Source organism: Ailuropoda melanoleuca, chromosome 12 (assembly GCF_002007445.2).
Source record: "Ailuropoda melanoleuca isolate Jingjing chromosome 12, ASM200744v2, whole genome shotgun sequence".
NCBI classification, from domain to species: domain Eukaryota; kingdom Metazoa; phylum Chordata; class Mammalia; order Carnivora; family Ursidae; genus Ailuropoda; species Ailuropoda melanoleuca.
Window position 1 is genome coordinate 39,417,607 of NC_048229.1, and position 13,268 is coordinate 39,430,874.

Here is a 13,268-nt window from a genome sequence, read left to right on the forward strand (position 1 = left end):
TGGCTGCCTGCTCAGTGGGAAGCTTGCTTCTCCCTCTCTCTCTGCCCCTTTCCTGCTTGTGCACTCACTCTCTCAAATAAATAAAATCTTTAAAAAAAAGAAGAAGAAGAAAGAAAGACTCCAGCTCATCTGCCAGCTCTAAACTCTGCCTCAGGAGCTGTGGGGTTTCTGGTACCTTCATGGAAAAAAAGTCATGAACTGAACAGTTCTTACCTATTGCATTTGCTGTCTGTTAAGAATAAATTCTCCTTCAGTTTTTGCTTGCTTTGATTATTTTCCAGTGCCATCTGTCATTTATTACATATTGTGTTCAGATATATATGCTGTGTTAATTATAAATAATTACTATCTGAGGGATCGTTTTCTTGACCAATTCACTGTGTTACTTTTGAATGCCAGAGTTGTTCCATGCATTCTGAAACCGTATTCTTCCCGCATAACACATTAATCTTGACAGGGAAAAATTTTACCTCCTGAATTGTGCTCCCCTTGTAATATACTGCATCTTGTATATTCTTTTGTTGTAGTACCTGTAACACCTTCTAGCAGGTTTATGTTTATACATACTTTCTTAAAGGTATGTGTTCCTTGCTTTGAGGCAATGCGGGGACCATGCTTTGTATGTTTTGGCATTCCAGTAAACTAATGCACTTTTGAGATACAAAGTGACTTCATGTAAATATTTTTAGAATTAATTATTAAATAAATTCAGTGACAGGTACTTCTGCCTTCACTTTTGTTTACCTTACTACGTAAATGACAAAACAAAAATGATTGGCTTTCTTTATATTCATATGAATGCCCCAAAGGAACAGGATCAAAAGTAGTCCACAATATCTGGTCAGCTTATTCTGATCATAGTTCCAATCCATTGCAGGCATCAGTGTCATTCAAAGATGTGACTGTGGACTTCACTCGGGAGGAGTGGCAGCACTTGGATCCTGCTCAGAAGACTCTCTACATGGATGTGATGTTGGAAAACTATTGCCATCTCATCTCTGTGGGTAAGAAAAACTCTCTTGGAAACTTTCAGTAGCATACATTTCCTTTCAAAGTGCCTAAATTATGCCTTGAATTTCAGGTTTAGGAGGTGATGAATTATTTGTTAACAGAAAGGATAATCGTGTACTTACCCAGAGCAAGGTGTTAAGTTTTCTCTTACATGAAGAAGTATCTTTAATTTGCAGTATTGAGAATGTACTTTACTAATTTTTCAAATGTATTGAAGCCTAAGCATCTTAATCAAAATTTTTCTTTATCAGGGTGTCACATGACCAAACCTGATGTGATCCTGAAGTTGGAACGAGGAGAAGAGCCATGGACATCATTTACAGGTCATACCTGCTTAGGTGAGTTTCTGAAGCTTCAGGTGGATGAAATCTAGTGGAGAATAAATTTTAAAATGGTCACGTGGTGGGTGGCACCTTTGAAATATTTTCTTTTTAAAGGCTTCTAACCTTTGCAAATTGTAAACCTTTGCAAATTGCTTGCAGATTTTAAACTTTCAAATATCACTTTCCGGATATAATATTGTTTTCTAGTCTGCTTGATATTATCAAAGATAGTTGCCACTCTTAATCAAAATGTACTATAAGTCTTCCTTTAGATCTTTTTTCTTGATTTGTGTCTCTTTCTAGCTTTCTCAGTCCTTTATCTTCTTGCCATTGTTTATTTTTCTTTTAGGCATTCTTAAATCTGTTTTTAAAGAAGAGAATATTCTTGGTTAATGTTTTTCTTCTCAGTTGCTTTCCATTTTTTTCTTTTTCTTACCTCAGATTTGTTTTCTGTGCTAAGTATAATAAGCCCCCCTTCTCACCACAAATCTAGCTGCTAATTTTGAAACTCACTTGCTTTGACCCAGATTGATAATTCCACAGTTATCATTTTCCTCCAGTAAACTTTTGTGGTTCGTTTTATGTGGCTGATCATCATTGCTGAAGTCAGCCCTTGGTGTGGGTAAAACATTAATATATTCTTATCCTGATTCCCTTAGTGATTATTTCCAACTTGGTCTGTTTTCTTCATTACTGGCCATATTGCCTAGAACAATACCTGGCATGTAATAGTCACTGATACATATATTTTTTAATGTATATTGTTTCAGTAGACTCTCAGTCTTATTTCTCTGATTTGACCTCAAGGATCTGCCTTTAAATTATAGTAATCTCATCCATTCTGAGGACCGAAGCTCTTTGTTTTATGTAGATGTCTCTAACACTGACATACTCACTACATTTCTCGCACCATTACTGGAGTTCTGCACTCTGATGTTTCACCTATTTTGTGACAATATGTTGGAAATGAAAATCATGAACTTTCCTAGCTTTTAAATTCTTCCTCATTATCTATTTCCAAATTATTTTATTTCTGCCATGATATCAGCTTTTTCTGTCTCTATCATCTCTTGTGAATCTCTTCATAATCTGTATTATATTTATCAGCCTGTGAGATATATTTACATCTTCCCATATTTTCATTTTTCACTGATGTCATACAAAATGATATTACCTTATTTCATGTCTTGACTACAATAATTACATCTTGGCTTTGCTGTAATTTTTTCTTAACGCTATTTATTGTTCCTTATTATTTATTATATGAAATTGAAATTCTTCACTCAAGGACTACTATAATAAGCCTTCATTTGTTCGTTCAACTTTCTCTCCCTTGTGGAAAACTTGGTAATTTCCACTTGATCTAGTCTCGTCAGTGTTCTCCATATATCTATGATTTGTCATGATGTCTGTACTTTTCATTGTGTTCTGTTCTCCCTTTCATATACTATGTATCTTTTAAGTTAAGTCTTGAGATTTTTTTCTCCATAAACTGTTCCTTAATTACTCCTCATCCTTTTTCTGAATTCCCATGCTATCTACTAACTAAAACACAACTTTTGGGTATGATTATGTAATTTGATGCCCGATTATACATGGTTTATGCTTAAGGATTCTTTCCTTAAGAGGATAAGATCCTCTATTCGAATCATTTTTGCAATAGTATGTAACATGTTAAGTATTCAGTAGTTGCTTCATTAACTGTGGAGCTATACAAAGGAGGTATATTTTTCCTCCATTCAGAAAGCTTATGCTGGTAAGTTCCTTTCAGATGTACCTGCTCAGGCCATGGATGTATAGATTCTGATTGAAATGGTTGAATTATGCCAAGCACTAATTTTCTAGGTAGGAAACACAGTGTTAATATACACTCAGAAGAGTTCAAAGGAGATAACTAATAAGGTATTCTTTTCTATGAAAAAGGATTATTATCAAAAATCTGCATTTTTCATGAAATATTTATGACTTGATTAAGCTTGTAAAAAGATTTGTTAAAATGACTTTCCTAGACCATAACCATTTTCAAGTTATAAAGAAATAGTACTTAAAGTGGTAGGGGGAAATAAATGAAACAATTTTGATATCATTGAATGGTAGCATTTTCTTGAAGAGTATCTAAATATTAGTAGAAGTAAGATTGGAAGGCAAGCCAACTGATTAAAAGAACATGAGGAAAGCATGTGATTTGGAATAAATGAGATGTTTATAAGGCAATAAATATGAGGCCTTACTGTTGTTATGTGTGAGATTTGTCAGATATGTGGACAACCCTAAAAACTTGTTTGAATATAAAAAGTGAATCTAGGTAATTTAAAGTCTTGTTTACAGAGGTTCCTTGTATGTTGGTGTTAAGGGTAATGGACTGAAGGGAGAAACCTAGTTTTTTTAACCTAAGTTTAACATTATTCTCCTGGATGTGGATGATTACAAAGTAACAGAAGTTAAATATAGCTACAAAATTTTAAGAGAAATGAAGGTTAAAGTTAATGCTTTAGAATGAGCATGAACAATCTAATCTTGTCCACCATATGGAAAACTGGAGTTAAAAAAAAGTTACTATATTGGGGAAAAACTTGCAACAGTCTTTCTTTAAACCTGAAAAAATAAGTGTGCAAAGAGGAATGGTTATAATTGATGGTCATGAGATTTTTGTTATTGAACAACCCTAAAAGGACAGACAATAGCAATATGAATATGCCAGTAAATATACCCCTAGTCAGTTTTAAAGTTCCTGTTGGAAGTATTTTCTTAGCTCTTTTCTCACAAGAGAAAATGATTCCCAGCTATATGGAGATTAGAGCCTAGGCTATAAGACTGTCTTTCTAGGGGCGCCTGTGTGGCTCAGTCGGTTGAGAGTCCAACTCTTGATTTTGGCTCAGGTCTTGATTTCACTGAGATCAATCCCTGCCTCAGGCTCTACACTCACTGGCAAATTTACTTGAGGATTCTCTCCCTCTCCCCCCACTTGCACATGTGCTCTTTCCCTCTAAAATTAATCTTTTTTAAAATTATTATTATAAAAAAAATAAAATAAAATCTTTTTTAAAAAAAGTATCTCTCTAAACACTAGGAAATTGATACTTGGAAAGATTAATTAGCCACTGATGGATACGTGGAAAGAGGTGGTGGAACACCTGGAAGTGTTCTGCCTCACAGTCTAGGGATGAATGTATAAAAATATAGGCTCCGATCTGTGTTCTCCAAAAGTATTCCTTCCTCTAATATTTTTCTTGAACAAGCTTTTCTACTAATTTTTTTTTGTCCATCCTACTTAAAGTTTACTGTCTTTGAAAGATTCACTTCATTATTTCTGAATCCACCTATCCAAGCATGGTTCTCTCACCATTCTGTGTCTTCTCCTCACTGCTTAGTATATTCGTTTAACTTTCTGTATGAAGTTCTAGTTACTAGTGTTCATTGCTTAATTTTTTACTTTTTTCCACACTGAGGCAGAGTTTTTATTTAGGTTTTGTGTCTTTTCCCAGGCAGGGAATAATTTGTCCTGGGTCTTTTTTGATCTCATATGCTAGACACTAATACAACTTCTTTCCATAGCAAATATGTGAAGATTCACAAACTGTTATTAATTATATTCTTTTGTAGAAGAAAATTGGAAAGAGGAAGACTTTTTAGTGAAATTCAAGGAACACCAAGATAAGTTTTCTAGATCAGTTGTATTCATCAACCACAAAAAACTGAGTAAGGAAAACAGTAATACATATGAAAAGACATTTACTTTAAGCAAAAGCCCTATTAATTCAAAAAATCTACCTCCTGAATATGACACTCATGGAAAGATTTTTAAAAATGTTTCAGAATTAATCATCAGTAATCTAAGTCCTGCAAGAAAAAGACTTAGTGAGTATAATGGATATGGGAAATCACTCCTCAATACTAAAGCAGAGACACCTCAACCTGGAGTCAAATCCCATAATCAATGTGGCAGGGCTGTCAGTCATAATGAAGTACTTATGCAGTATCATAAGATGGAAACCCCAGCACAGTCATTTGGATATAATGACTGTGAAAAAGCCTTTCTTAAAAAGGGAGGCTTAGTTACACATAATAGAGCTTACAGAAGGGAAAACCCATCTGAATATAATAAAAGAAGAGCAACCAATATTGAAAAAAAACATACATGCACTGAATGTGGGAAGTCCTTCTGCAGGAAGTCAGTATTGATTCTGCATCAGGGAATTCACACAGAGGAAAAACCCTATCAGTGTCATCAATGTGGAAATTCATTTAGAAGGAAGTCCTATCTCATTGATCATCAGAGAACTCACACAGGAGAGAAACCCTTTGTCTGTAATGAATGTGGTAAGTCCTTCCGCCTAAAGACAGCCCTCACTGATCATCAGAGAACACATACAGGGGAAAAATCATACGAATGTCCACAGTGTAGGAATGCCTTCAGATTGAAATCACACCTCATTCGTCATCAGAGAACTCATACAGGAGAAAAACCATATGAGTGTAATGACTGTGGGAAGTCCTTCCGCCAGAAGACAACACTTTCTCTACATCAGAGAATTCATACAGGAGAGAAACCCTATATTTGTAAAGAATGTGGGAAGTCCTTTCACCAGAAGGCAAACCTTACTGTACATCAGAGAACTCATACAGGGGAAAAGCCCTATATTTGTAATGAATGTGGAAAATCTTTCTCCCAGAAGACAACACTTGCTCTGCATGAGAAGACTCATAACGAGGAGAAACCCTATATTTGTAGTGAATGTGGGAAGTCCTTCCGCCAGAAGACAACCCTTGTGGCACATCAGAGAACACATACAGGGGAAAAATCCTATGAATGTCCTCACTGTGGGAAGGCCTTTAGAATGAAGTCATACCTCATTGATCATCACAGAACTCACACAGGAGAGAAACCATATGAATGTAATGAATGTGGGAAATCCTTCAGTCAGAAGACAAATCTGAATCTACACCAGAGAATTCATACGGGAGAGAAACCCTATATTTGTAATGAATGTGGGAAGTCCTTTCGCCAGAAAGCAACTCTCACTGTACATCAGAAAATACATACAGGACAGAAATCCTATGAATGCCCTCAGTGTGGGAAAGCCTTTAGCAGGAAGTCATATCTCATTCATCATCAAAGAACTCATACAGGAGAGAAACCATATAAATGTAATGAATGTGGGAAGTGCTTCCGCCAGAAGACAAATCTCATTGTACATCAGAGAACTCACACAGGGGAGAAACCCTATATTTGTAATGAGTGTGGTAAGTCCTTCAGTTATAAAAGAAACCTCATTGTCCATCAGAGAACTCACAAGGGAGAAAACATAGAAATGCAATAAACGATGTGACTTCTTTGTAAAGCCTTTCCAAGTTATTGTAACACTTTAAAAAGAAAAAAAAGCATGCTAAAACATTTTAATAAAGTAATTTTAATCACAAATGTGATAATAAAGTACCAACTACATAACTATCTACTGTTTACTAGCATATATAATGGATATGATCATTGTTTTTGAACTCTAACAGAAATGAAGCTAATTTTTAAGTTTCCAGGTTCTATTGACTCAGTTTCTTTTTTTAAAAAGTTCTTACATAATACATGGGGAAGCAAGATACAAAATGGTTATAACATCAGTCTCCATTAAAAAAAAGAAAATATGAAATATATTTCTCCTTACGCTCTGGAATAAAAAACAGTTGTTACTTCCCCAAAGATTACCATGTACCTGACTTATAACATCATGAAGTAGTCTTTGCATGTCTTTAAACTTCATGTTTTATCATGTATCATGAACTTTTTTGTGTCTTGTTTCATTCAACATTTTTAAGATTCATACATTATTGCATGTGGCAGTAATGTGTTCATTTTCATTCTGTTTACTCTTCCATTTTAAAAATATACCACTATTTATCCTCTTGATGGATATTTGTATTTTTTATAATTTTGTGTTTTAATAAAAATACTGCTATAAATCCTGTAAATATTCGTGTGTGTGTGTGTGTGTGTGTGTATTTCTGTTAATCTAATATTAAGATGAATTACTCAGTCCAAGGGTGTATGTAAGTTTTTTCAGCTATGGTAGATAACTGCCAAACATCTCAGACCTTTCTTAATATGAGATGATTCACTTTGAAGAGTATTAGCTCTGATTGTAAGCAATGTGGAGGAAGGTCTTTAGCAGTCACTCAACTGGAGAATTCTACTAAAAAAATTCATATAATGCTACAATTGTAAGAAGACTGTTAGTCATGAATATACGAATGTAATAAATTTAAAAATACTCTTTAGCTGTGTCTTAAACCTTACACAAAACCAGAGAATTCATATTGGAGGGAATCCTATAGTTGTCATGATTATAGGGATACTTTTAGCCATACTTTACACCTTATTCAACATCAAAGAATTCATACTAGAGAAAGGTTAAGAAGCGACATAGATGAGTAAAATTTTGGAGAATAAGTCACAGGAGACAGAGTTATGAAATAAATATTTAAGTAAGCCTTTATACCTTGATTTAGTTCAGGAAATAGGGTCTCTGGATTCTCAAATGAAAAATCACTGGAGGGGCGCCTGGGTGGCTCAGTTGGTTAAGCATCTGCCTTCAGCTCAGGTCATGATCCCAGAGTCCTGGGATCAAGCCCCACATCAGTCTCGCTGCTCAGTGGGGAGCATGCCTGTCCCTCTCCTCCCAGCTTGTGATCTCTGTCGCTATCTCTCTCCCTCTCAAATAAAATCTTTAAAAAGAAAAAAAAGAAAAACCACTGGAGATACTATGATGTTTGAGAATTGGAAATCAGCTAAAACAGTAACATCTATAGCATCTTTTCTGTGAAAATAGTAAGTTCAGCAGCACCTTGAACAGTGTTATGAAGACCCCTGACTGATTATGTATACTTGTTACTGTGTATAATAAAATGCAGTGGAAATTTAAATAAGCTTCCCCCACTCCACAATTGAGGCCCCCTTACAGAAAGGGACAGCAATTGCCAGTGGATAATAAATGGAAACATGCTTGTCCAGGGCTTGCAGATAATTTGAGAGAGGGAAAAAAAAAAGTGGGTGATAAGGAAAATCAAACATGATAAAAATTCAGACTTGACAGGGTCATAGAAAATATAATGCCTTGTCTAACCAGACAGAACACTGGAATTTAGCCTTTACTAATAATTATTTATGCTTAGAGGATTTGGGGGATTTTGAAGGGGTGGGGTTTTTTTGTTGTTGTTTTTGAGTGTGAGCAGTTTGAACATACTAGAATTAAATAGGTAAGTTACAGGGTCTATAGTCATAACTATAAGAATCTAATAATTGTTTCCTTTGAATAAATCCATATTTGTATATGAGTAAATACTATTATATGCTAACAATGGCAACTAACAAAAGAATTATACTCACAACTGACAATGCAACCCTATCCTTTTCCTGGGTATGTAGTGAGTGGGAGGTGTGGTATAACTAAATCTGTTCAAGCCTCAACCAACCAAAGATGTTGGGAATGTGAGTCACTTTTTCTTGGATATTCTGTTCTCATTTGTTTCTTTTCTCCTATGCATTTCAGTGGCTGTCATAAAAATAGAAATTATCTAGCATTCCTACATGTGCTATCCTGCCTCCTGATTTACTAATTATATCCAAAATACATATCACTTATAGGAGGGGATGGAATGGGGTGTTATTATAAGAGACACATTGCTACTGTATTCATTGTAATGAAAACTTTAAAAATAGGTAGGCCAGTCCCAGACTCCTTTGGTGTCCTAGGACAAACAGCAAATATCCTAAACCTATATTTCACATTTTACATTTCCCTTATTCCCAATCCTGTAGTAAGCCCTCCTCATGCAAATCTCTGGTATGTAATATATCTCAGTTGGCTAAAGTGGGGATGGGCAAAAAAGATACTATTCATGTGTTTGGCCATAAAAAGTTACCCTACTTGAAGTGTCCCTGAAAAAATACAAAGAAATGGCAGATGTGAAGTTTTCTGTATGATTTTTCTTTTTAAATTTAGAATTAACTTTTCCATTAAAATTAAGTCCACTCAATTTAATCTTATGTCACTTTATGAATATACTGCAATTTTCTTGTTGTTTTAACCACCAAATTTGTGGTGATTTTTATGGTAGCTCCAGGACATTAATAAATATTTTGGTATCAGGAAATGGGGCTCCGCACAAACACCTAAAAATGTGGAAGTATGTTTCAGTAATGGGTAGAGGCTGGAAGAATTTTAAGCCACATGATAGAAAAGCCTAGATTGCCTTTAACAGACTGTTAGGCTTAGGGATGGTAAGATGTAGGCTCAGGAAAAAAAGAGCAAGATTGAGAAAGCTATTTTCTTAGAGGATACATATATCCTCAAGAGCAGAATGTTATTATAAATATTAACATTTAATAGTGTTTCTGGTGAGGGCTCAAAAGAAAATGAGAAAACTATTATTGGAAACTGGTAGAAAGATGATTCATATTACACAATGGCAGAAAACTTGGCTGAATTGTGTTTTATAGTTGTGTGAAAAGCACACTTGTGATGAATTTGAATACTTGGCTGAGGGAATTTCCAAGGAAAATGTTGAAGGTGGGACCTGGTGTACAGTAAAATGTGAAAGAAAAGAGAAATTGAGGAAGGAACTATTATGCAAAAAGGAAACGAAGTTTGATTATTTGGGGGAATTCTCAGCCTATCCAAACTGCAAAGAATGCTGAGATTAGGAGATTCACTGGAGAAAGCTTGCTCTGGAGAGAGGGTGTGCCTGGACAACCTTTAGCTGAAGAGATTAGGTATGTGACTCATGGATCCCATCAACTATCTCAATAGAAATGAATAGAGATGGTTGCCCAACAGTGATGGCTGTTTTTTAAAATGTTTTAATTGTGGCAAAATATACTTAATGTAAAATTTACTACTTTAACAATTTTTAAGTGTACAACTCAATGGCATTAAGTACATTCACACTGTTTTGCAACCATCACCATTATCCATCTCCAATATTTCCTCATCCCTAACTGAAACTTGGTATCCATCAAACATTAACTCCCTATTACCACTTCCTCCCAGCCAGTGGTGACTACTATTCTACTTTCTGTCTCTATGAACTTGACTGTTCCAGGTACCTCATATCATGGAATCACATATTTGTCCATTTGTGTCTGGCTTCTTTCACCTAGCATAGTATCTTTGAGCTTCATCCATGTTGCATGTGTCAGAACTTAATTCCTACTAAAGGCCAAATTACATGTTCATTGTATGTATACACCACATTTTACTTTTCCATTCATCCAATAATGGATATCTGGGTTGCTTCTACCCTTTAACTACTATGAATAATGGTGCCATGAACATTGGCATACAAATATCTGTTCTAGTCCCTACTTTAAATTCATTCGTAACTGTATAATTATATATTTATTTTTTTGGAGGAACTGCCATAATGTTTTGTATAGCAGCTTCACCACAAGGGTTTCTCCACATCTTTGCCACTGATTATTATTTTCTTTTTCTTTTTTTTTTTTTTTAGTTATAGCCATCTCAGTGGTTGTAAAGTGGTATCTCATTGTGGTTTTGACTTGCATTTTCCTAATGACTGATGATATTGTTTCCCTTTACTCTTGAATTACACACGTTTTTGTTTGGTTTTGTGGGGGTTTTTTTCTGGATATAGGATTTGGAATTTAGAATTTTTTCTTTCAGTGCTTTAAAATGTACTTCTTCCAGCCTCTATGGTTTCTCATGAGAAATCTGCTTTTGTTTGAGTTTCCCCCTCCAAATGTAAGGTGGTATTTCTCTTACTTTCAAGATTTTTATCTTGTCCTTAGTTTTCAGAAGTTTGACTATGATGTGACATGACTGGGGGCGGGGGTGGGGAGAGGCTTGTTACTTAGTGTCTTGAATCTGTTTATGGTCTTTGGCCAAATTGGGGAATTATCAGTCATTATTTCCTTGAGTACTTTTTCAGTCCTGTTTTTTTTTCCTTCCAGGACTTCAATGTGAGGAATGTTAGATCTTGTATTATAGTCTCACAGGTTCCTGAGTCGTATTTCACTCTTTTCTCAGTCTATTTTTGATTATTCAGATTGGGTAATTTCTGTTGTTCTGATTCCTTCCTCTGTCTCCTCCATTTATGCTGTTAGCACATCTATTAAGTTTATTTCCATTATCATACTTCTCAGTTAATTTTCCTTTGTTTCTTTTTTACATCTATTTTCTTCTCTGGACTTCACATTTCTTTGCTGAGACTTTGTTTTTTCTTTTGTTTCAAGTATATTTGTTTCAGGCATTTTTATGAAGTTTTATGTATTTATGAGATAATTCTAATATCTTTGTCATCTCGATACTCTTTTATTTTTCACTCAATTTGAGATTCTCCTGGTACTTGTTATGATGATGGATTTTCAGTTGAAATGTGGACATTGTGTGTTAAGATTCTAAATCTTATTTAAACCTTGTTTAAGCTGGCATTCTCTGACTCCACTCACATGGGAAGGGGGAGTGCCATCTTGTTATGGCAGGTGGGAGATAGAAACACAGGTTTCTCACTCAGCCTCCACCAATGGGGTGGGGAGGAGGAGTCCTCCTTACTATTATGTGTGAGTGGGAGTTCTGGCACCCTACCAGCCTCCTTTTCATACCTCCCTCCTTTTCATACCTCCCTGGCTGGAAGAGGTAAGAATGCCTTTTTACTGCTCTTCATTTGCCATCCATATTCACCGTAGAAAAGAATGGCCTAGTTAGCCTGGCTGGTGGTGAAGATCTTAACTCTATATTACACTTACTCTGACACCAACCCATTTGGTTGCTAAAGATTTCCCTCTTAGGGAACACTCCTGGGTGGCCTAGTTAAGTGTCTGCCTTCGGCTCAGGTTATGATCCCAGGACCCTGGAATTGAGTCCCGCATCAGACTCATTGCTCAGCAAGGAGCCGGCTTCTCCCTCTGCCTGCCACTCCCCCTGCTTACGCTCTCTGACAAATAAAATCTTAAAACAAAAATTCCCTCTTGGTACTGCTGTGGCTGTATCTTATAAATTAACATCCTGTATTTCCACTTTTGTTCAGTTGAAAATATCCTCTAATTTCGTTTAAGACTTCCTGTTTGACTCATGGACTGGTTACGTGTCAGTTGTTTAATTTTCAAGTATTTGTGGACTTGCTAAATATCTTTGCTATTTTTTTCTATTTAATCCCATTTTGGTAAGGAAAATGCTTGGCATGATTTCAATTCTTTTACATTTATGAAGATTCAGTTTATGACCCAGAATATAGTTTATCTTGGTGAATACTCCACATGCAACTGAAAAGAATACATACTCTGCTGTCCATCCATAGATGTCATTTAGATGGCACTGAATTCTTCTGTACCTTGATTTCTTGTCTGTTGATCTATCAATAGGTAAGAGATAAATGTTAAAATCTCCCACATTAATTTTGGTTTTATCTACTACTTTCATTTTATCAGTTTTTGCTTTGTGCATTTATTTTATATATACACATATATATCCCCCGCCTTTACCAAGGTTTAACTGACATATAACATTGGGTAAGTTAAGGTGTACAATGTGATTATTTGATACATGTATATATTGTGAAATGATTACCACAAAGGGTTAGTTGACACCTCCATCATTCCATGTAATTACCTTTTTGTGGGTGTGGTGAAAACAATTAATCTACTTTCTTTGCAACTATTACATAATTCAGGATTAACTACAGTCACCATGCTGTACATTAGATTCCCAGAACTTACTCATAACTAACAGTTTGTACCCTTTGACCAGTATCTCCCCCACTTTTCCCATCCCAAGCCTCTGGCAACCACCATTCTCACTCTGTTACTAAGTTTGGCTTTTTTAGATTCCACATATAAGTGAGATCATACAGTATTTGTCTTTCTCTGACTTATTTCACTTGCATAATGCACTCAGGGTCCATCCATGTTGTCACAAATGGCAGGAT

General features: G+C 35.4%; 1 protein-coding gene and 1 long non-coding RNA gene across 18 annotated transcripts in view; one reads left to right on the plus strand and one right to left on the minus strand.

Moving 5' to 3' along the window:
- The window catches only part of ZNF567 (zinc finger protein 567), a 43,878-nt gene extending 37,162 nt beyond the window's left edge, over positions 1-6,716 (plus strand). For all 14 annotated transcript variants that reach the window (XM_034638289.1, XM_019801420.2, XM_034638296.1 and 11 more), the window contains 3 exons: positions 878-1,004; positions 1,263-1,349; positions 4,938-6,716. In XM_034638289.1, the coding sequence (XP_034494180.1) occupies positions 878-1,004; positions 1,263-1,349; positions 4,938-6,655 (1,932 nt within the window). In that variant the 3' untranslated portion in view covers positions 6,656-6,716. The remainder of the gene's footprint in view (positions 1-877; positions 1,005-1,262; positions 1,350-4,937) is intronic.
- Positions 1-13,268, minus strand: part of LOC105238409 — a 53,698-nt gene that overhangs the window by 14,759 nt on the left and 25,671 nt on the right. For 2 of the 4 annotated variants that reach the window (XR_004618986.1, XR_004618987.1), the window contains exons 3-4: positions 12,624-12,695; positions 1,134-1,695 (exon numbers count right to left, since the gene is read on the minus strand). This is a non-coding gene — a long non-coding RNA (uncharacterized LOC105238409). Of the gene's footprint in view, positions 1-2; positions 1,696-12,623; positions 12,696-13,268 lie in introns of those variants that run through there. The other 2 variants (XR_004618988.1, XR_004618985.1) reach the window with 2 other exon arrangements.